At 51.3% G+C, this 20,852-nt stretch overlaps 10 protein-coding genes across 10 annotated transcripts; 7 read left to right on the forward strand and 3 right to left on the reverse strand.

The window, feature by feature from the left end:
- Positions 1-16: 16 nt before the first annotated feature.
- On the forward strand, positions 17-925 carry MRS44_017392 (uncharacterized protein; the record flags this gene model as incomplete). Its single annotated transcript, XM_065617792.1, has 3 exons — positions 17-171; positions 228-390; positions 443-925. 3 exons carry the CDS (start codon positions 17-19, stop codon positions 923-925), a joined length of 801 nt encoding a protein of 266 aa, XP_065473864.1.
- A 23-nt stretch (positions 926-948) lies between these two features.
- On the reverse strand, positions 949-2,895 carry MRS44_017393 (uncharacterized protein; the record flags this gene model as incomplete). The annotated part of the gene is made up of 7 exons (XM_046282841.2): positions 949-1,099; positions 1,164-1,627; positions 1,675-2,039; positions 2,114-2,177; positions 2,241-2,385; positions 2,466-2,554; positions 2,617-2,895. The coding sequence occupies 7 exons, from the start codon at positions 2,893-2,895 to the stop codon at positions 949-951; spliced, it is 1,557 nt and encodes a 518-aa protein (XP_046124933.2).
- Positions 2,896-3,541: 646 nt separating this feature from the next.
- MRS44_017394 (uncharacterized protein) lies at positions 3,542-5,265 on the forward strand (the record flags this gene model as incomplete). Its single annotated transcript, XM_046279094.2, has 2 exons — positions 3,542-4,095; positions 4,152-5,265. The coding sequence occupies 2 exons, from the start codon at positions 3,542-3,544 to the stop codon at positions 5,263-5,265; spliced, it is 1,668 nt and encodes a 555-aa protein (XP_046124932.2).
- A 563-nt stretch (positions 5,266-5,828) lies between these two features.
- Positions 5,829-7,931, forward strand: MRS44_017395 (uncharacterized protein; the record flags this gene model as incomplete). The annotated part of the gene is made up of 5 exons (XM_065617793.1): positions 5,829-6,037; positions 6,093-6,245; positions 6,300-7,180; positions 7,232-7,542; positions 7,878-7,931. 5 exons carry the CDS (start codon positions 5,829-5,831, stop codon positions 7,929-7,931), a joined length of 1,608 nt encoding a protein of 535 aa, XP_065473865.1.
- Positions 7,932-8,462: 531 nt separating this feature from the next.
- MRS44_017396 (uncharacterized protein) lies at positions 8,463-9,758 on the forward strand (the record flags this gene model as incomplete). The annotated part of the gene is made up of 1 exon (XM_046277825.2): positions 8,463-9,758. One exon carries the CDS (start codon positions 8,463-8,465, stop codon positions 9,756-9,758), a length of 1,296 nt encoding a protein of 431 aa, XP_046124930.1.
- Positions 9,759-10,986: 1,228 nt separating this feature from the next.
- Positions 10,987-12,789, forward strand: MRS44_017397 (uncharacterized protein; the record flags this gene model as incomplete). The annotated part of the gene is made up of 1 exon (XM_046272394.2): positions 10,987-12,789. One exon carries the CDS (start codon positions 10,987-10,989, stop codon positions 12,787-12,789), a length of 1,803 nt encoding a protein of 600 aa, XP_046124929.1.
- A 136-nt stretch (positions 12,790-12,925) lies between these two features.
- MRS44_017398 (uncharacterized protein) lies at positions 12,926-14,007 on the reverse strand (the record flags this gene model as incomplete). Its single annotated transcript, XM_046279093.2, has 3 exons — positions 12,926-13,049; positions 13,193-13,659; positions 13,714-14,007. The coding sequence occupies 3 exons, from the start codon at positions 14,005-14,007 to the stop codon at positions 12,926-12,928; spliced, it is 885 nt and encodes a 294-aa protein (XP_046124928.2).
- A 686-nt stretch (positions 14,008-14,693) lies between these two features.
- On the forward strand, positions 14,694-16,255 carry MRS44_017399 (uncharacterized protein; the record flags this gene model as incomplete). The annotated part of the gene is made up of 2 exons (XM_046274284.2): positions 14,694-14,755; positions 14,809-16,255. 2 exons carry the CDS (start codon positions 14,694-14,696, stop codon positions 16,253-16,255), a joined length of 1,509 nt encoding a protein of 502 aa, XP_046124927.2.
- Positions 16,256-17,082: 827 nt separating this feature from the next.
- MRS44_017400 (uncharacterized protein) lies at positions 17,083-18,815 on the reverse strand (the record flags this gene model as incomplete). The annotated part of the gene is made up of 2 exons (XM_046281702.2): positions 17,083-18,170; positions 18,227-18,815. The coding sequence occupies 2 exons, from the start codon at positions 18,813-18,815 to the stop codon at positions 17,083-17,085; spliced, it is 1,677 nt and encodes a 558-aa protein (XP_046124926.2).
- A 399-nt stretch (positions 18,816-19,214) lies between these two features.
- Positions 19,215-20,446, forward strand: MRS44_017401 (uncharacterized protein; the record flags this gene model as incomplete). Its single annotated transcript, XM_065617794.1, has 3 exons — positions 19,215-19,967; positions 20,071-20,268; positions 20,330-20,446. 3 exons carry the CDS (start codon positions 19,215-19,217, stop codon positions 20,444-20,446), a joined length of 1,068 nt encoding a protein of 355 aa, XP_065473866.1.
- Positions 20,447-20,852: the final 406 nt, after the last annotated feature.

Below are 20,852 nucleotides of genomic sequence, written 5' to 3' on the forward strand. Positions count from 1 at the left end.
CATCATCCTGGAGTATATGGATCGAGGGGATCTCGAGCAGTATTGGAAGTCAACCTCGGCTCGAGTAACTGAAAAAGATGTCCATGGCTTTTGGGCCGCCTTTTCGGCGCTGGCAGAGGCTTTGTCGTTTCTTCACCAAATCCCTGTCCAGGATAGCGAACGGATATGGGGGTAAGAGAATGTTGATAGACATGAGGGTACAAGCCGACTAACCCATGAGTCTTCAGATGGCATCAAGATATCAAGCCCAGCAATATTCTTGTCGCAAGTCGCACATCTGGGGAATCGTATGATATTCACTTCAAGCTCGCCGACTTTGGACTCAGCCACTTCGAGCGTGAGAAAGCTGGAAAGGAAGAGATAATTAATTGGGATAGCCATGGAAACATGGTGTACGATAAGTGTTAATTCATCACCCTTATGCAAGGCCCTACTGGAATAGAACCTCTGGCAGGATATCCGGAAACTACGCGGCGGGGGCGAGGCATCCACGGACAAGACCCCTTCTGAAGTTCCAGGCATCACGCAGGCAGTTTATATCTGGTCTTTAGGCTGCGTTTGCGGTGAAGCGTTGCTATGGGTAGTTTTCGGACACCCTAGAATCGAGCTCTTCAAACGGGCGAGTTATGAGGAGCGACCCCAAGCCACCGATGAAATGCCTCACATCCCGAGGACTTCCTTCCATGACGGAAGAAAGACGCCGGACAGTATCGCCACAACTCTAGTGATGGTGGAAGATCAAACCAACGACTATCTGGAGAGCTCTCGAGCACTTCTCGCGTCAATCTTAGGCATGGTCGCTAACATGCTCAATTTCGAGCCCGAGCAACGCCCAAAGGCATTCGAGATCGTCCACAATCTTCAATCGGCTCTACAGAACAAAGCCACGGCCCTAGAATCGGCTAACCCTCAACCTGCCTCTTAAATCGAGTAACGGATAAACAAGACCTAAGAGATAATGATCATGCTGCATAGGAGCACAGTGCCAACAAACGTGAAAGGCTTGGCGGGTTTCCGTCCGACAGGTGCTCCGAGTTCGCCTGCCTTTTCAACCACCAACCGCTTCTTCTCACTCATCGTAAGAATACCCGCAAGATATCTACAGAGGAACTCATTAGTAAGTGTTTGCTAGTAAACCCTATTTCAGTTTCTCGGCAACATACCTTCTATCGAGGACGCCATAGAAGAGTCCCAGGCAAAACTCCAGTCCCTTGACAGCCACGAAGAAGCCGACGACGCGCTCATAGGTTTGCCCTGGGGTGAGGTCCTGTAGCCGGCCAGCAATCATATCAACTATAACACTACCGCTGTTGTTGAAAGCCTTCCATATGCCAAAAACAAGACCCAGTTCAAGCTGGCTTGGAACCATGAGGGGAATGGATGCTAGAAAGGGAAGGGCATTCATTGTCGATGCCACGGAGGCGATGATCATGGCACCAAGAGCGTTGACCTTGGTAAAACCAATGAGGCAGTAAACCAAGATCCAGATGACCGATGTGACACTCACAAACGTCATTCTGTAGCCGAAGAAGTCGAAGAAAGTACCGATCATGGGAGCGCAGACAACAGGAATAACTTGCTGCAGCGCTGATGTGTATCCAGTCAGCTGTTCAGTTGATCCTCGGGTCTGGGTGATGATGTCGGCGTTGAGGCCGTTAAAGCTGCCAACCGTACCGCCTGGAGAATCTGAGTGCAAACAACCAGCCAGAAGAATCGTGGCACGCGAGACAGTGTTCTCCAGTTGGGGAGATTGGATGTCCAACCAGTGCGTTTGGTGACATTGCCCACAGTGTCATTGTTCATGACAACTTGGCCCTGTCCTAGAGCTGCACGGGACCTTGCCTCCTCTTTGGCCTTTCGCTGACCAGTGGGCATCTGGGTCCATTCCGGTCGGCTTCGCACCCACCAAACGTAGAAGATGTTCTGCAGCAGGTTTAGGAAGCAAATGATGGCTGGAATCCACAGTGCCCGGCCCCAGAAACTTGAGGCATCCCTCATGGGGACAGCTGAGGCCTTGGCGGCGAGAACAATGAGTTTACCTACCAAGAGAAGTAACGGTCAGCAGGCATACACTACGGAATGCTTCCTTCGTTGCTGATCTCACAAAACTTACCAATAGACAAGTCAAGGCCATACACGAGACCAAGTCCACGATGTTGGAACCAATGAGCCAGGATCTGCATGACGGGTGTTAGCATCAGTTGCGCGGTGTGTCATGATGCATGTGCAGTTGGACTAACCTTGGATGTACAAGTCTCAATGACGGTACTACCAAAGCCCATGATAATTCGACCCCCCATGACGAGGCCGAAAGAGTCTTGGTTGGAACTAGCCGCTGAAACGACGGCGCCTAGGAAGATGGCGACTGAGCAGACCAACGAACCCCTAATCGTGAGCAAGTATGTCTGTCAGTAGAAGATCGATATTGCAACCCTGTGATGCCTAATAGGAGCAAAGTTCTTTACCACTCAACACCATAGTGATCGAGACCATATCCACCCAAAATGGGAAGAATGCTGTTTACCAATGAGGTGGCCGAAGAAATGGCGCCATACTGAGGAGAAAGTGTCAGTTTAGGATAGTTTCAGGACACAGATGGCACATATAACTACCTACCTGAGCGTTGGTGATGTCTAATTCCCTGATGAGAGTCTTCTTCAGAGGCCCAAGGGTATTTTCCGAGAAGGACGAGCCCCAGGATAGCATCAGGCCGCAGACAAGAGCAGTGATCTTCCAAGACAACGGGAACTCGCCAGGTTTCTCGGGCTCATCGGGAAGAGGGCAAGTGACGTCCATGACGCCCTTCTCCTTGTCCTCAGACGCGGAGCGTTGGGGCGTCACGACCGCATTGTCAACGACCTCCTGGGGGTCAGGGTTGGCTTTCTCGGTAGCCATGGTGACAGAGTTGCGAGGTTGGGGACCGGCCAAGCAGCAAGGAGGAGGGGGATGGGGAGGAGAAAGAAGTGAAAGAAGTCGTGGGAGGACGTTGCTACTGAAGTTGTCGTCGAGGCGGCGATGGCAGATTTATATCTTATCTGATGAGATCAAGGTCGCCACGACGCCGGTCGGTAGGTAGGAAGCGGGCCGGTGTGAGACACAACCTTCCTACTTGCGGAGTAGGACGATCCACAATCGTGCCTCTGAACTTGCAGCAACGGGGCTCCTTTGGCAAGGTAGTTCCCTTGTCTGTGAGCTGATCCTGGCCGAAGGCGTCTGTAAACGGTGCGATACTCTCGCATGGCTGCTGCCAAGCTGCCGGGATTGGTTCTCAGAGCTTCATTCTGGTCTGTAGACGCGCAATTAACCAGCTTGGTGTGAAGTGGAGGGGAGGGATTTTTTCTGAGGCCATGGATGGGTTCCCTCGCTAATACGTAGTAGTGCACGCACTCGTTAGGAGTGGATATATTGCGGGCACCCCCACCCACCCACGTCTACTCAAGTTCATCCCGGCTCTGCATTGCTCACCATCTCTTACATTTTTTCCCCCGCAGACAACTTTGTTTCTTCTATTCCAACTCCTGCGAATTGTCTGATCGATCCAATGGGCTCGGCGACCAGGAACCACTCAAGTGCCAACAAGCCCGACGAGCGAAGGGCGACATCGGAAGAGACGCCCCTTCTCCAGCAGGACCCGCCGGCGCAGTACGTGACTCTCCCGGCTCCCCCAGTGAGCGATCAGGATATCTCATGGGCCTCAATTCCCAAGAAGGGTCAGCTGGCCGTCATCCTCTTCGCCCGCTTGGCAGAGCCCATCAGCGAGCGGTCCCTGACGTCGTACCTCTTCTACCAGCTGCGATGGTTTGACCCGAGCCTGGACGCCTCTGAGATTGCCAGGCAAGCTGGTTACCTCACTGCTGCTTTTGCCGCTGCACAATGCCTCACGTCTATGTGGTGGGGACGTGCTGCTGACGACCCTCGACTTGGGCGCAAGCGTGTGTTGCTCATCGGACTCTCTGGTACGGCCATATCGGCCCTGGGGATGGGATTCGCAAAGTCTTTGCACACGGCCTTCTTCTTTCGGTGCTTGGCCGGTGCATTAAACGGGAATGTTGGTGTCCTAAGGACTATGGTATCTGAGATTGTTGTCGACAAGCGGTAGGTGTCGATGATGAGAACAACCGGCGGCAAGATCCTGTGCTGATGATTCACAGTCACCAAGCTCGCGCCTTTCTCCTTCTCCCCATGTGCTTCAACGTTGGTGTCATCATTGGGCCGCTTCTAAGCGGTTTCCTCGCAGACCCAATTCATGCCTTGTCGAGCCTCTTCGGCCCAGGCTCCTTCTTTGGAGGAGTAGATGGTGTCCAGTGGATGAGGAACTTTCCTTACGCCCTCCCCAACTTGTTTTTCGCCATCACCCTTGGAGCAGCAGCACTTGGGATTATCTTGGGCCTCGATGAGACACATCCGCAACTGCGCCGTCGGCGGGATCTCGGCCGCGCGCTGGGAAAGTCAATCATGGCTGCGATCATGAGACGCAAGAAGTCGGGCTACGAAAATGAGGCTATCCAAGATGACTATTTGCCAACGCAAACCTCACGTCTTCTGGAAGACGAAATCGAGGGGGTACCGGAGCATGAGCCGGAGCCCAAACAAAAGTCGTCCTTCCGCGCTATATTGACCAGGAAGGTCTGCCTCAACATGGCGCAGCGCTTCCTCCAGTCACTACACGTTTCATCATTCAACTCCATGTTCTTTAGTCTTCTTCCAGCACCCCAAGCGGACGGACACGATTTCCACCTCCCGTTCCGATTCGGTGGTGGTCTTGGGCTCTCGAGCAAGAAGATGGGATTCGCCAACACCACAATTGGCATGATCGGCATACCACTACAGTTGTTCATCTATCCAAGGCTCATTGGCCGCCTGGGGGTCAAGAACTCGTACCGCTACTTTCTACCGCTTGGAATCGTAGCCTATGTCCTGGTACCCTACCTGGTCTTGCTGCCTGCGAGCAACTCGGCCCTTGTGTGGACGTGCCTATCGGCCGTGTTGTCGATGCAGGTCTTGTCTCGTACATTCGTCAACCCAGCGACTGTGATGCTGGTGAACGATTGTGCACCGACACCCGATACTCTAGGAACTGTACACGGCATGGCTCAGAGTACGTCAAGCGCTGCCCGGATCATTGGACCGACGATGGGTGGCGCAATTCTCGGCTGGGGACTGAGCAACAACTTCGTTGGGTTGCCGCTGTGGACGCTTGCTGTGATTTCATTGGCAAACTGGATTGTTATTCTGGGCATCGAGGACGTGAATATGCATCACTGATCGGCTGCTACTGTGATGCAAAGTTATACGGAGGATAAGTTAGCATAGGTAGGACCAGGTAGAATTGTCCTGCACTGTAGATTTAGGCTTCTATAGATGGTCCCAGTCAATAGAACACAATCCAAACATCGATTATCTTTGTCTCATAACGTGATTGACCTTGAATATCATCGACGCAGTTCCTCTCCGCTCCTGGATCAGGGAGGGTGAGGATGGTATCGGCACACCCAACTCCGAGTCCCTTTTACCACCACCACACCCACATTACGAGTCGACTAGCGCCATCGTCGTTACAGTCGCTTTCTTCACAGTGACAAATTGAGGTCGGGCTTGATCCTGTCGTCAGGGGTTTGCGCAATATTTTTTCTCTCACTGTGAGAAACGAGCAACGCGCTAGGAGCCTTGTTCTCCACCAACCAAACCATGCCATGTGAGGGCCCGCGTTATCTTATCAATCAAATCATATCAATCTCCGACTCATGACTTATTTGCTGTCATCCTCCCCTGACCTCCCGTGACCTCGGTCGTTTGCTCCCAATATTGCCGATACACCGAGCTCAACCATGGCATCTGTACCCAGGCCACCACCCTCCAAGCAGCAGAAAAATGAGGAAACGTTAACAGTATATGCCCTCCTCCTCTGCGGCCTCTTCATTTTCGTTATTTCGGCCCATCGGTGGCATTCCTCAAGCAAAAGGGCGCCACAAAAACAGCGGTCAGAGGTCAAAAAGGCTCAAGAGGCTACACGGCGAGCCTCGGCCCTCGCTTTTCGGTAACAGCAATGTCCGGACTGCCACAAAAAGAAGAAGTGTACTGACAGACGACAGCAAACCCCAACTGAGCTCAGCATGGGAATGGTTCGGCCGGCCGTCTCTCGGCCTTGTCACGTTGGTCGGTGTCTTCCTAGCGGCCAACACTTTTCTCTGCTCGACTTCGTTTGCTAGTCACGCAGTCAACCACTTCGCCTCTAGATATGGATGGTGATTGCTCTCAACATCACGCGTGGCTATCTCGTTTACTGACCTTCTGCTCAGGATGGCATCTGCAAACATGGCCTTGTGCGTCTTTTTGGGAATGAAGAACACGCCGCTGGTCCTTGTTTCATCGGTCTCACACGCTAGCCTAAATGTTCTTCATCGAGTTGTAGGTTACGTAGCAGTCCTGCTCATTGTTTTACACGCCATCCTTTACACCATCTTTCTCAGTCGCCAGGGCCGATTGGCCAAGCTTCTCGAGGCATCCGACCTGTCAGGAATCGGCGCTGGCATCGCCATGGTTATTCTCCTACTGACAGGTCTTTACCGATATCGTCACTATGAGATGTTTTACATCGGTCACATCGCTGGCTTTGTGATAACCATCATCCTGGCTGTACTGCACAGACCGCTCTGGGCCAAAAAGCTCCCTATTGTGATGCTTTTTACTGCCGGCTTATGGGCTATAGATCGCACCCTACGAACATCACGTCTATCATGGAATATCGTCAACAACCAGGCTCTTTGTTATCCCCTCCCAGGCGGTGGAACTCGGCTGCTTCTTAAAAAGCCATCCGTTGAAGGTGCCCTACCAGGATCACATTGCTATCTATGGATTCCACGCGTACGATTCTTCCAATTGCATCCTTTCACAATTGTCAGCAACGGGCCTTTAGGCTTGGAGCTCGTGATAAAGTCGCAGCAAGGCTTTACTGAAGCTCTTGGTGAGTTTGCAATGAAGCAGCCAGGCCGAGCCATCTGGGCTTCATTGGATGGGCCATACGGCGCATTGCCAGATACGACAGTTTACGATAAATTGGTCTTCATTGCCGGAGGGAGCGGCGCCGCGTTTACGTTTGGTTTCATGAACTGCATTATGCACCGCACTGGAGGGTTAATATCGCAGCCCATTGAGTTTGTGTGGGCTGTCAAGCATGCAGGTATGTCTCATCAATTACCTGCACGCACATGGTTGGTAACCAATTATTTAGAACATTTGGCCTGGTTTGGTAACAGCTTTCGGGACCTCGCAAGGGCTGATTCAACGGTCAATGTGTTTTTACACATCACGAAAGAGGAGCCAGGCCCCATGGGTAGTGACGGCCTGGTGGTATTCCCAGAATTTGCCGAATTTGGCGTCAAGTCAGAGAACAGTGAGGCACAGCCACTTTTGACCAGAACTGCAAGCAAGGATAGCCAACCTGATCTCAAGACGAGTGTCGTATACGAGAGGATGAATCCCCAGACTGTGGTTCAAAACGCGATGTTCAATATGGGAAGTCATGAGCAAATTCTTATTTGCGTATGCGGGCCAAAGTCATTGATGGACAGAGTCAAGGAGACAGTCAACGATTGCTGGGCTGATTCAAATCCCAGAATTGACATCCACTGTGAGGACTTTGGGGGGGTCAGAGGCGGGCATAGATCATGCCATTTTTCCAAGGCGGCCGGGTATTGCAGGACGCGAAAGATAAAGCAGATACATCTTTTCCATGTCGCCAGGTATCTCTTGAAGCTTGGTATGACCCGAAATCCATGCGGCCAGAAGGCATCTTTCGAAAATATATTCAGCCAACACCGAGACGTATATGGCGTTCGATCGAGTGTAGCTCTTGCCCTACCGAACATAAGGTCTAGGCCTTTGAGAATAATGCGCAGCCAGGCTTCCGGTTCAGCAGAGCTCCTCCATAAGGGGGACCCCTGGCACTGGCTGAGTAAATAACTTCCACTTCGCAGTGGACCTGGTTGCTGGGCGCACCTAAGCGGAAACGCGGCCTTGACTCTAAGCCTATCAAACAAAGCATAGCCATACCATCGCTCATAGTTGACACATAATGCCGCGAATTAAACCTTGGTAGGCGAGCGCTCTCTTATGCGATATCATTTTAGAATCGCATTGTTCGATGGCACCCCACGTGCGCGGAATCGTCGGGCTCGCCGTGAGTTCTCCATTTCCTAAAATAATTCTTCGTGTTTGAGCGAGCTAAGCAGGGGTTTCCTTGAAGTTACGGTTTCAAACCTTCGTATCCCGCGTCCTGATGATTTTAAAGCTCCTTTTTTCTTAACCTTGCCAAGGTAAACTAGCACAATTAGGGTACCAACTGCCGAACCTAGCGTCCGTTGGCGACATTGAAATATCAAGATGGTCCATATAAGACGGCATGGAAACCCAACATCGAATTTCGAGAACATTGAGCATTCCGAGTTTTAGAGACGCCCATCATGTTATCCAAGGCTTCTCTGCTGTCGCTGCTATTGCCCGCTGCAGCGTCAACTCGAGTTTGTCAATTGTCAGCAAATAATCAGACTCAGCCTACCAACCAGACACGACCATTCGATCCGAGCGCGCCTACGAACGGGACCGGATCTACCAACGGAACCATCCCCGAAGATGACACTCCTTGGGTTCCGACATGCAAACTACCCAGATATGACTTCGCATGGTTGAGCGTTGGACATGGTTTTATGAGCGACTGTGTTCATAGCAAGGGTACAATCGAGGGTCGTATGATCTTCGTCGACTTTTCTGACGCAGAGGCCCTCGAAGGAGAATCTCCTGAAGACGCGTACGATCTGTTGGTTCCCGACGCAAACAAGTGGTTCCAGGAAATCAGCCATGGTCAGCTTGACCTCAACATCACCGCCGATACTTCCAAGTTTTACCGCATGCCGAACTCCGCAGAGTCATACGGTTGGGACTCGGGTTTAAGTAACCAGCAACATTACGCCTACATCGAGGACGCTTTGGACGCATACATGAACAACGGCGAGAATCCACCGCCCCCAGTGACAGATATCCTCTACGTTGTACCTACACGTAATGCGGCATGGATGACTCGCTCATTGGCCTCGTCCTTCGGCGCCTTCACAAGAAACAATACCTTCGTATCCAACAGGGCCATTACCTTCGGCGTTGATCCATATAACTCCTGGGGCTATAAGGCACTCAACCACGAAACTGGCCACTCCATGTGTCTACCCGACTTATACCCCCTGGATATCAACTTTCCTACTGGCGAATACGTGGGCGGCTATAGTGTCATGGGCAACGTCGGAGGAATTGCCCCCGATTTCTTCGCCTGGGATAAGTGGAGGCTGGGATGGTTGGCCGACGAGGATGTCGACTGTATTCTCGAACATGGTACTACCAGACACACCCTCACACCGCTAGAGACTCAGGGGGGTACCAAGGCTGTGGTGGTAGCAGCTAACAAGACTTCTGCTCTTGTTGCTGAAGCTCGCACCACCAAGGGTGCAGATGAAAAGATCTGTGCCCCTGGTGTCCTCTTATACACGATCGACACTACCCGCGCAACAGGACAGGGGCCGATTCGCGTTCTTGATGCCACGCCTGGATCAGACAGTTGCGGTAGCGAAGTCAGTGGATGGGAACCCATGAATGATGCAACTCTGTCTGTCAGTGGCACAAAATCTTATGAAGTGTCCGGATGGGGTATTAAAGTTACTCTAATTGATGATAAGGATGATGAGTTTAAGATTGAAGTAGAGTACTCATAGGATAACACAATGAACGTTGTGTTTTCAAGATTAGATGTTAGGAGGGAATTTTGCCTGCCCATAGGCCTGTGATGTTCATAGTTCCGTAGGTGCACTTCACAATGCTCCAAAACGGCGGCAAACAATCGCGCTTCCGAGTAGCACCTGGTGATGACGTTACCATCTTTGTCACGTGTTAATTAGGCTAAGCGAACCTCTTGTTGACGTGATGGAAATTCCATGCGGCTGTGAGAGCCCGAAGAGGGTCGTGGTCTGTTGTTTGAGACGATAGTAGCTGGTCTTTTAGTGATAAAGTGTCGATCTGGGACTTAAGCCCGATCTTGGGAAGCCTTTGAAAGTACTTTCCGATGGTTGAGATCTGATCCGTGACATCGATGGCGTTGGTCGACTCAAGCCCCGGCCCATCTCTTCCCTGGCTAATCACAACATCGAAGAGGAGATCAATGAAGCCAAGGAAGAGAGAGCCAATCTTGGATGACGACAGAGGGGCAGTAAAGGCAGGAATCAAGAGAAGGTGTCAGGATAGAGGGAACTCGGTCTATTATTGAAAACGACAAGACTCTCCGATCTGAAAGAGGGCGTCAATCATGGAGGAAGATGTCGAATAGCAGAAATACTCTGCCAGGCTTCTTCCTTGATCTCCTCCATCTCCATAAATAGCCTCTTCCTCCAGTGCGCTCACACCCGACCCACATTGGATGCCGCCTTCGACGGGAATTCCACCCGTCTTCATAGAACTGGCCATGCTATTCCTTTTTTTAGAGAAGCAGTTCTTGGCCTGGAATCTGGCCAATGTTTCCAGCTCGCGAAACGTGGCTCTTGGTTTAGTAAGTGCCTGTGCTGCAAAGAGGTCTCAGAATGTTCCGTCAGTCACCTGCCACGACTCAACATGGACCCAAGTGGTGTGCCCTGGACAAATCTAGGCTCTTGGCCAAGACTGCTTCATTGTGTTGCCGATCTGCAGTGGCCTCACCGGGTTGGATAGATGTGCCGAGGTCGCCAGAACACATAGCGGGGTCAGCCGAGGTGTTGCAAGCAAGTGGGAGAAACCCAAGCTGACAAATCTCGACTCAAAGCCATGTTCGGTCCTTAATGGTGGCCGAATCTATATCGATTCTATCTTCTGGCGCAGTTATCTCATCAAGGGCCAGGATTCAACTATAACAAAGAACACATCACTGTATCGATTCCCTATTTACCAGCATCAAGAACTCATCCAGCCCACATCATGGGGCCACCATCACCCTCAAGAATTCTAGTCGAGGCCGAGTCCTTCACTCACTTTGGCGGATGGGTTCTAGACTCGCAGTTCGACCTTGAGATGGGCTCGCCGTACCTCATGGCCCACGGTCAAGGTCGTCCAGTCGCAGACGCAACAACAGAAATCCAGATTGCCACCGCTGGCGATTATAAAATTTGGGTTCGTGCCAAGGACTGGGTTCCGAAATACCACCCGGGCAGGTTTACCATAAAGATCAATGACACGATGCTTGACACCGAGTTTGGTGCCAATGATCAGGACTGGTCTTGGCAGCTCGGGGGCCAGATCGAACTGCCGGTGGGCCACGCGAGCGTCGTGTTGCATGATTTAACTGGATTCAACGGACGCTGCGATGCCATATTCCTTTGCACCGACGATACAGTTCCGCCCAATGGAACAGACGAAGCATCACGGGCATGGCGGCGCCAACTCCGCGGCCTACCAGATGAGCCAGCTGATGGCGGAACGTTCGATGTCGTAGTAGTCGGGGGAGGTGTCACAGGCATTGCTGCTGCACTTACAGCAGCCCGGCTAGGGGAGCGGGTGGCCCTTATCCAAGATCGACCGTTCTTAGGCGGCAACGCGAGTATTGAGATTGGGCTCCGACCACGAGGTGTTACTGGTCCTCTTGTTGACGAAATCTATCAGCGGGACGCTGCTGGTGACCTCGGCGCAAAGCAGTTGCTCGACAGGGAGCCAAATGTAACCCTACTTACTGAACACACGGTTTTTGCGGCCGACATGAAAGACTTCAACATTGTCTCTGTCGACGCCCGTGATGCTCGAAGCGGGTGCGAGGTCCGTCTTACAGCACCCGTCTTTATCGATTGCTCTGGCAGGGCTCTGTTTGGACAGTATTCTGGGGCAGAAACCCAGTTTGGCGAGGAATCGCGAGATGAATACCGAGAAGGGCTGGCCCCAGCAGAAAAGAGTCATATTCATCATGGAAACACCGTCTTCTTCCGCACTCGTATGGGTGACTCACCAGTGCCATGTCCACCTTTGCCGTGGGCAACCGAAGTAGCCAAAGACTATGCAAACCTCGGAGGCCAACTCGTCAAACCGGGTATCGAGAACGGAGAAGGTCCTTCAGTGTCTACAAGTCAGGCAACCCACCAGCCGACGCGTAGGCGAATGACTCGCCCTATGACCCATTTCTGGGAGTATGGTCAACATCTTGACCCCTATACACAGGGCGAACACATTCGCGACCATCTACTGCGGGCCATCTATGGCACCTTTTCCAATCTCAAGACTCTCGAGCCCGAGAAGTATGCCAATCTTCACCTTGACTGGGTTGCGTTTGTTGCCGCCCAAGGGGAGTTCCGTCGGTACAAGGGCGACTACGTCCTCAGTGAAAACGACATTCGCTCTCACAAGCCGTTCCCCGATGCTGTGGTCAAGAACGGAGGCGCATTTTGTCTTCATTACCCAGGCGATGACAAGTACGATTTCCGGCTGAAGGATTGGGAATGGGACGAGCGTGATGGAAAAGACTACGATATTCCCTTCCGCTGTCTCTACTCTACCAACATCAATAACTTGATGATGGCGGGAAAGCATATCAGCGTGACCCACGTGGCCTCGTCCAGTACCAAATTTATGGGCAACGGGGCGCAACATGCCATCGCTACGGCTACAGCGGCACACCTGTGCAGAAAGCACAGCACGAACCCTCGAGGCGTGTATGCTAAGCACATGCCAGAGCTTCGAGACATTGTTGGGTCTATAACTGGGACAAGTTGCACTGACCGTACTAGTCGTTTATGAAAGGCTTGTGAAGGGAGGGAGTGGTATCATGATGGATTTAATCCTCAAAATTTGAACTTGGTACTCTGTAGTAAACCAATCCACTCATACAGCCTTGATAACGCTGTCTTTGGCAAGTGAACTGGCGGGTGTGGTCCTATCCCAGCGTATGAATAGGCCCCTGAGTGGAAGAAGGCCGAGTCTGCAAGGCGTTCAGATACTCTTCTGCCCTCGCCGGCTCGTCTCTCTTGGCAATGGTGGCCCTGAAACCCTCCGTTTCGCTAGGTCGGTAAGAGGCTTTTCCAGTAGACAATGAAGTGTGGTCATTGCATGAAAGGCCCGTTCAACGCCCTCTTGTCCGGCTTCTCACATGGCACCCCGCAAAAGCAACCTCGTATACGCCAATCCAACATACTCTTCATACCGAGTAGGTCTAATTGTCGCTCGAGCCTCATCAACCAGTCGATCAACATCATGGAGTGTGCCCAAGCTCTTTGGCTCCAGGTGCAAGCTATGCACTTCAGCATAGACCCGTCCAAGTTCAAGTATGGAGCTCCGGAAGCTTTCGACATAGTAATAACCCCCCTCGGCGGCCTTCGGCTCCGAGATGGCCTGGATTGTATACGCCGCGAGATCCTTGAGCACGATCCACGTTAATTGTTCATCTCCAGCCCCAAAAAACGAGAGAGTGTTGGACTGGGCATCGATGGGATTGCTATGCGGGGAGTAACACAGTAGATAATCCACAATGCCTCCCGTGAAGCCATAGATAGGCTTGATCTCGGAGCTGAGGCGTGCGTGATTGTAGAAAGCAAGGTAATTGTTGTAGCTCTTGCGCTCGCCGAGTTTGATCTTGGTCCAGTCATAGTTCCAAGACGCGCCATGGAAGATCTAAGAGATAGCCGAGTCAGCTCAATGACAGGACAGATACTTGGTATCACTTACTTTGACGCCAGCGCGCTCCGCAGCTCGTAGTAATAGTATCTGCCCGCCCACTACAACAATGGGGGAGTAGTGAACAGCAGAGACAATAGCGTCAACGCCCTTGACTGCTCTATCCAGTGCGTGAATGTCGTAGACATCCTTCTGTGCAACGAAGTCCGCGAGACGGTCGGCAATATCCTTGGGCAGCTTGTCGGGGTTTCGGCCAAGGCCTCGGACTCTGTGACCCGATTTGAAGGCGGCTTGCGCACATGCTTGACCAACGAGGCCAGTAACACCAGCGATGAGGATTAACATGTCGGAAAGTAACCACTAGGCCAAAAAGCATGGCGCGCCACTTTAGTTAGTGGTGCTTCCCATATTGCCTGCTATGCTGCCAATTCAACATAACAATCTTCTGGCGTAGTTATCCTACCGAGGGCTAGGCTTTAAGTATAATAATAAATATATTATTAATATATCATAGTATTATATCCTAATACTAACATAATAGCTTTTTTTAAAGTCTTTTTATTACTTATGGATTATAATAAAAGACTCATACCTAGCTATATTATTAAAGGTTATTTAACCTCTCGAGAGTGATTTAATTACTTTAATATCTATGTAAAAAATGTAAAAGAATTATGTATTTTTTTTAAAGATTTTTGTAATTCCTTAATATAATATAAAGGACTAAGTCACGGGAATAGGCCGGACTATAGGCCCCCCTAAGTACGCATAGGTCCGAAGGTTTCGGTCTTCAATTAGAGGAACCACCGAGTCGGCCAAACCACCTCCCGGTGCCTCGGTCGATGACCTGGCCACTTACCAGAATCTCCATTTCATCACCCAATTAATTCATCCGAGCTAAGTGCAGACGAAATCGGCCAGTATTGATACTCCATATATGTCGCGCCAACTACCACCAGGGCCACTCCCTGCCCCTTAGTCTATGACTCGCCTGCCACGCACCGAATCATCTAGTACTAAAACGTGTTACGATGCCCAAGACTCCCAATCACGATGAGGCAATCCCAAGAGTCATTCGGCCACTCGGCGACAAGTCGGTGTTCTTGCCCCAGCGTCCCGTTGGACATGATACTAACATTTATCCAGTGAAGGATACCAATCAGCTCTGCATCAACTACGCATGTACTGCAGCAATATTGTGACTTGCAGATATGTCATCCCCGACACCGTCTCCTCTTTGAGTTCAGAGCTGGAGGTGCTTTTCGAAGGAGCCATAGCCAAGGCTGTTCTATCGCATCCCGCTCTGCAAGTTGGCCTCGTTGGAGAAGCTTCCAAGAAGCCTGTGTGGGTTGAGCTTCATACGATCAACCTCCGTCGACACGTCGAATGGCACGACGCAGACCTGTCGGGTGATTACGGTGCCCTCTATGGAAAGGTTTTGCAAGCTCAGCTCGACACCAGATTCCCCAATCTTGACACTCAACCAGGCTGGAGAGTGGCCATTTTGAAGCATAGGTCGGAAAGATGCATGGACGTAATGTTCACGTGGAACCATGCAAATGCCGATGGGATGAGCGGCAGGATCTTCCACGAGGATCTCCTCCATAATCTCAACTCGACTCACAGCCATGACCAATCTCCTGCTGTAGAGGATTACCAATTTGAAACGACTGCCACTGCAGAGACATTTCCGCCACCACAGGAGGAAGTCGCCAAGTTCCCCATCACTCTGAAGTATACTGCTGTCATGATGTGGAAGGAGTTCATGCCGCTCAAAGCTCACCAGGCTCGTGCACATGCAACCTGGGCGCCAATCCGCACCTTGCCATACCGAACACACCTTCACACAATCAGCATCGGGAACGATATTCTGCAGCTCGTTCTTTCTGCCTGCCGAAAACACGGAACCACACTGACCGGTCTAGTGCATGCACTGACTGTCGTTTCCCTCGCTCACCGTCTGCCCGAGAAGGACGCAGCGGCCTTTACAGGACTCACGCCGATAAGCACGCGACCCTTTCTACCTTGCAGTCCAGAGGGTTACCCCTGGCTTGTACCCAACAGAACTGTGGCCAACTACGTTTCGCAGACATCGCACGAATTCAATGCTTCCCTGGTAGCGTCTGTGCGACGAGCAGCCAGGAGCTGGCCTGACTGGGGCTCGGATTTGATGGATCTCATATGGTCCACTGCAGCCCAAGTCCGACGAGAGATCAAACAGGAGTTGGACTCGGGCATGGAAGATATCATTGTTGGCCTGATGAGATTGGTCCGGGACTGGCGGGCGCATCAAAAACAACAGGTCAAAAAGCCCAGAACAGCAGGATGGCTTGTCACGAATCTTGGCGTAATCGACGGCGGGCACGAATTAACCGACGCAGCGGGCCACGAGATGGACTGGCGAATCGATAGAGCCGAGTTCCAGCTGAGTGCCGAGGTTCCTGGTGCATTCTTTCACATCTGCCCCGTTGCTGTCAAAGGCCGGGAGTTGACCATTGATATCAGCTGGCAGGACGGGATCGTTGATGCCAGTCTTGGAGAGAGGCTGGCGAGTGATATCCAGTCTATTGTAACACATGTAGCGTCCCTGTAAAGAAACTGTGGTAAATTGACTGGATGGCAGTGTAGGTTCTTCTATGCCGCGTTCCTTGTACGGTGGCGCGATACACGCTGCCAGTGTATCCAGGGAAGCTCACCTCTGAGGCATACACTTTTGGCCGGAATCATAGGAGTCGAGAGCCCCTCCCCACGTGTGATAGCCCTCTTTGACTTTCTGATGCCCGTCAGCATGTCAAGTTCATTTCGTTCACATGCCTCATTTGTCGCTAATTTTGTACTACTACATGCAACGTATCTTAACAAACTAGATCTCAGCATGTTAGATAGCGTGGTCTTGCCGCCAATAACTGAATCAACCCTTTTTGCTTTGGTGCGAGGTGGATCATCCATTCGGTTCGGTATGCCAACAGACAATCGACGGGGAAGTGAATGCTGTAGCCTCGATGTCCGAGGGAGCCGAGGTCATCGATCCTACTACCATATGAAGCAGTGTTCGGGATCGACAAATGGTCTTACCTCCGAGGCCCGTCTTTCGATGCGGGAGAAACATCTAGGGCCCGGATCGCGTCCAATTTGAGTCTCTCCACCTTCTCGCTAGCTCTCTCTACTTAGCGGAGTAGTCAACCAGAAACCTGTTAGTTTTCTAAATTAGGTTGCGGGGTTCAAGAATGATGGGTTGATCCTGCCATTCCTATGCGTCCTGCAGGGCAGTTCTAACCCTCTCATAGGTTATGGTGATACCGAAGCAATATGTTGAATACTGGCATGCCGTCGCGCCTCTAACTATCACTCGCAAGGGTTATGGAAAGGAAGCATTTTCCGTTGAAGTCATCTCTCATCACAATACCCAGTCTATCTAACCTACGGAGCCAACCATTCACGAGCCCACTCCTGCATTCTCATTGTCGCATCTCCAGGTCGTTCCATTTGACCTTCTAATACAATAAAATCATGGGCCTCTGTCTCCGGAACGTCAAGAAGGATTGAGAGTGTAGAGTTCCTCCGGCGAACTGCTTCAGCGAAGGCTACTATCTGGTCTCGGAATATCTCCTGCTCTCCAGCAGTCAAGTAGATAGATTTCGTGATGGCATGCAGAGAACTAAGCCAAGTCATGTCCACATCTAGAGGTGTTGCAAATACCTGGTTGATGTTGTCTGATTCAGACCCACCACTGGGGCTTCCACGTAGTAGTTCAGCCAGGACATTCACCGAGGCTCGGGGTGAGAGCATGTCAATGCAGTCGTTCTCAGTGAAGGATCGGAACGATTGCTTTGCACTGACTAATGGTGACACTAGAAAGACTCCAGCTAGGTGACCTTCCAGATTGACTGGCGGAACTTTTGGATGAGGCTCTATGAGGTGTCTGAGGAGCTGGATTGTCAAGTGGGCTCCAGCTGAGTCACCTCCGATGAGAAGATCTCCCGGCCGCACTCCAATCTGCCAGAGATAAGACAGGGCAACAGCCGCTTCGTGAAGTTGAGTAGGTTGCCTTCCATGGGGTACCAGGGTATACTGAAGCACAGCAACGGCCACATCGGCATCTTGCCCCGGGCCGCCGGTGATGTATGCCTCCCAGCACCACTCCAGGTGACCCGAAGTAAGCGGCATAGTGTAACCACCTCCGTGGAAGAAGAGGACAAACTTCCTAGCGCTTTTCCGATCCCCAATCCACAATATGGAGGCAGACGTGCCAGGAAGAGCATGGATATCGTTCCGCAGCCGTTTCTCGGAGGATATCCGACCAGCCCTCTTCTCCCGGGCCAGTTTGGTGCCGATCCATCGACTGTACGCCGCAACCGATGACGGAAACAAGGCTTGGATCTGAAGAGGGTACAAAGTACCCAGGAGAGCCCTAAGGACCGTGCAAGTGACGAAGAACTTAACAGGCACACCTCTATGAAGAGAAGAGGGCAGACCCCATAGAAAGCCAAAAATTGTCTTGGGTGGCACTGATTGTGGTATGTTAATGGTGTTTCTGTGAGCGGCGATCTTGAGAAGAGCCTACCGAAGAAAAGAATCCGAATGGCCAAGTCAATCATGCCCGTAATGCGAAAAATGGCCATATTGGCTATTTGTTTTCGTTGCTTGGGAGGGGCTCCCACTCGGGCAGGTGGAAGGAAGTCAACTATGACGAGTAGAATTAGCAACAAGATTGAGCCAATGTTGACGGAATCTGGGAGATAGCGCACAAGTAAGAACTTGAATGTTCCCTGAGTATGAATGTCATAATAGATAGTCCCTCCCCCAATTCCTGAATTATGCCTCGTAAACACTTTGGCCATCCGAGAGCTCGGCCCCCCAGCACCGAGGTTCGGGATACCCGGGGGAATCGGGGGAATAGAAACACCGCCGGCTGTTTCAGTGTTCCCACGACGTTTCTTGTCTCGGCACGACGTTTCTTGTCTCGGCACGACGTTTCTTGTCTCGGCACGACGTTTCTTGTCTCGGCACGACGTTTCTTGTCTCGGCATGGTGCCCCTTGTTAATGCATCCATTTCGGTGCCGGCTTGTAGGGTGGTTGGGTCTGGATGCTCAGTATACAGACTCTGATTAAGTGACGAGGCAAGGTTAATCTGAGCGGTGATGGGAGGCATGATCAGCCATCTGGTCGCTACAGTGATCGGTGAAAAGGCATAGAGGGAAGGTGAAGTAAAGACTGAATGGCATGAATAGTTTCAATTGAATTGTCATGAAGTTCAAAAACCTTTTCTTGTCGATTCTCAAGATTAGCTACCTCATCATCACGCTCGTCATCACGCTTACCAATACAGGAGACGGAGAATAATATTGCATCCTATTTAATTGCACGCCGGAGTCAACGTAAAACAGTTTTACTGGCCCAAGTAATCCTGTGGCTTGTATTAAACCAGCGTGTATGCCGTTGGGTTTTATCGCACCGAGCAAGCTACCCATCATATCCGCCTGTTGACAACCTGCAACTCAGACCAGTTCATTATTCGATCTCTTCTTACAGAACCTACATACAAACCAACATGGCTTCTTACCGTGAAGGGTTCACTATTGACACCATTGCTCGACTGCTAAACAAAACGGTCTTCAATCCCCTCTTGACGATCCCGATCGCTGGAGCCCTCACCCGCACGCCATCGTCCGTTGCAGGTCATCTTCCTGACTACGTCACCCAGAGCAAGCCATTACTAAGACTCATCATGGCCACGCTTGCATGTGCAGGCTCCTTAGCAACCCTAAATAGTGTTCTCACTGATGGTTACACCAACAATTGGACAACAGATCGGGGTTGGAACTGGGATCAGGAATTGGTTCTTCTGACAGGTGGTAGCGGCGGCATTGGCGCCAGCCTCGCACAGCAGCTCTTGGCAAAGAACCCAAGGACCCGGATCATCATCATCGACTTCGCTCCTTTGTCATGGAAGCCCCCGAAGGGGACTCAAGTCTTCTACTACCAGTGCGACCTGAGTGACTCTGCAGCCATCAAGGAGCTCTCCCAGCGCATCAGAGACGAAGTTGGCCATCCCACAGTCCTTGTGAACAATGCTGGTTTGATCCGGGGCAAGTCGATAATTAAAGCTGAATATTCCGACATTGAAATCACGACCAAGACAAACTTGACTGCACCAATGCTCATCCTCAAGGAATTTCTCCCCGACATGGTCAAAAACAACCACGGGCATGTCGTTAACATTAGCTCACTGAGTGCCTTCATCCCTCCCGCAAAGGCTGCAGACTATTCGGCGACGAAATCCGGCATCGTTGCGCTGCATGAGGTAAGATTTCGAACCCCCCACCCGTGAATATACTGGGTCTTGTATACTAATGCTTGGATGGGGCTTCAAGAGTCTTCAGCTAGAGCTGAAATATGCGTACAAGGCGCCAAAGGTACGTACGTCGCTTGTCATACTCAGCTTTGCGCGTACTCCCATCATGTCCGGAGACACCAAGCAGTCTAAGTTTATCTTCCCGGTGCTCGAAGCCGATACTGTGGCCGAGGCTATCAAGAATGCCCTCCACAGCGGCCGAGGCAAGACAATCTATTTGCCATGGGTCGTCCGGCCCTTGACTGCCATGGTTAGTTTTCCATGACTGCCACTCCAAAGTGTCTCACACTGACACGATACGAACCATGTAGCGAGGAGCTCCGGATTGGGTCTTAAGTTATATACGGCAACAAACCGAGAAACTTGGGTACACGTTCTACGGAAGGCAGACCGTTGATCCGGAGACAGGAGGTCTTAAAGCTGCATGAAGATGCAGATTCGCGGTTACACAGGCCTTAGCGTGTTGTCTGTTTTTTTTTTTTTTTCTAGTAAGGTCTAAGTCGGTGAGGATGAGACAAGGTCAGATGAAATGAAATTCTTTGTCTGAGATGGAGAAAGTAAATCAAACCAATAAATGAATGTCAAATTGCGTGTCCGGGGCGCTTAGAGATGTAGTCGACATCCAGAGAAGATTCCGATCGCTTGATTACACCTGAGCGCTCTCCTCAGTGACGTGTTGGGGGAGGGCCAGGCGGCATACGGGCAGCGGCTGATCGAGAGTATCGATGCTGAAGAAAGGGGCCCAGTTTGCCGGCATGAAACCTTTTGTCACTTCGTTCCTCAAGGCCAAACCCTCCAAAAGAAGACTTCTTTACCCTTAATCTCGAGGAGGGG

This window comes from Fusarium solani (genome assembly GCF_023522795.1).
Source record: "Fusarium solani strain SB1 chromosome Unknown bctg00000013, whole genome shotgun sequence".
Taxonomy (NCBI): Eukaryota; Fungi; Ascomycota; class Sordariomycetes; order Hypocreales; family Nectriaceae; genus Fusarium; species Fusarium solani.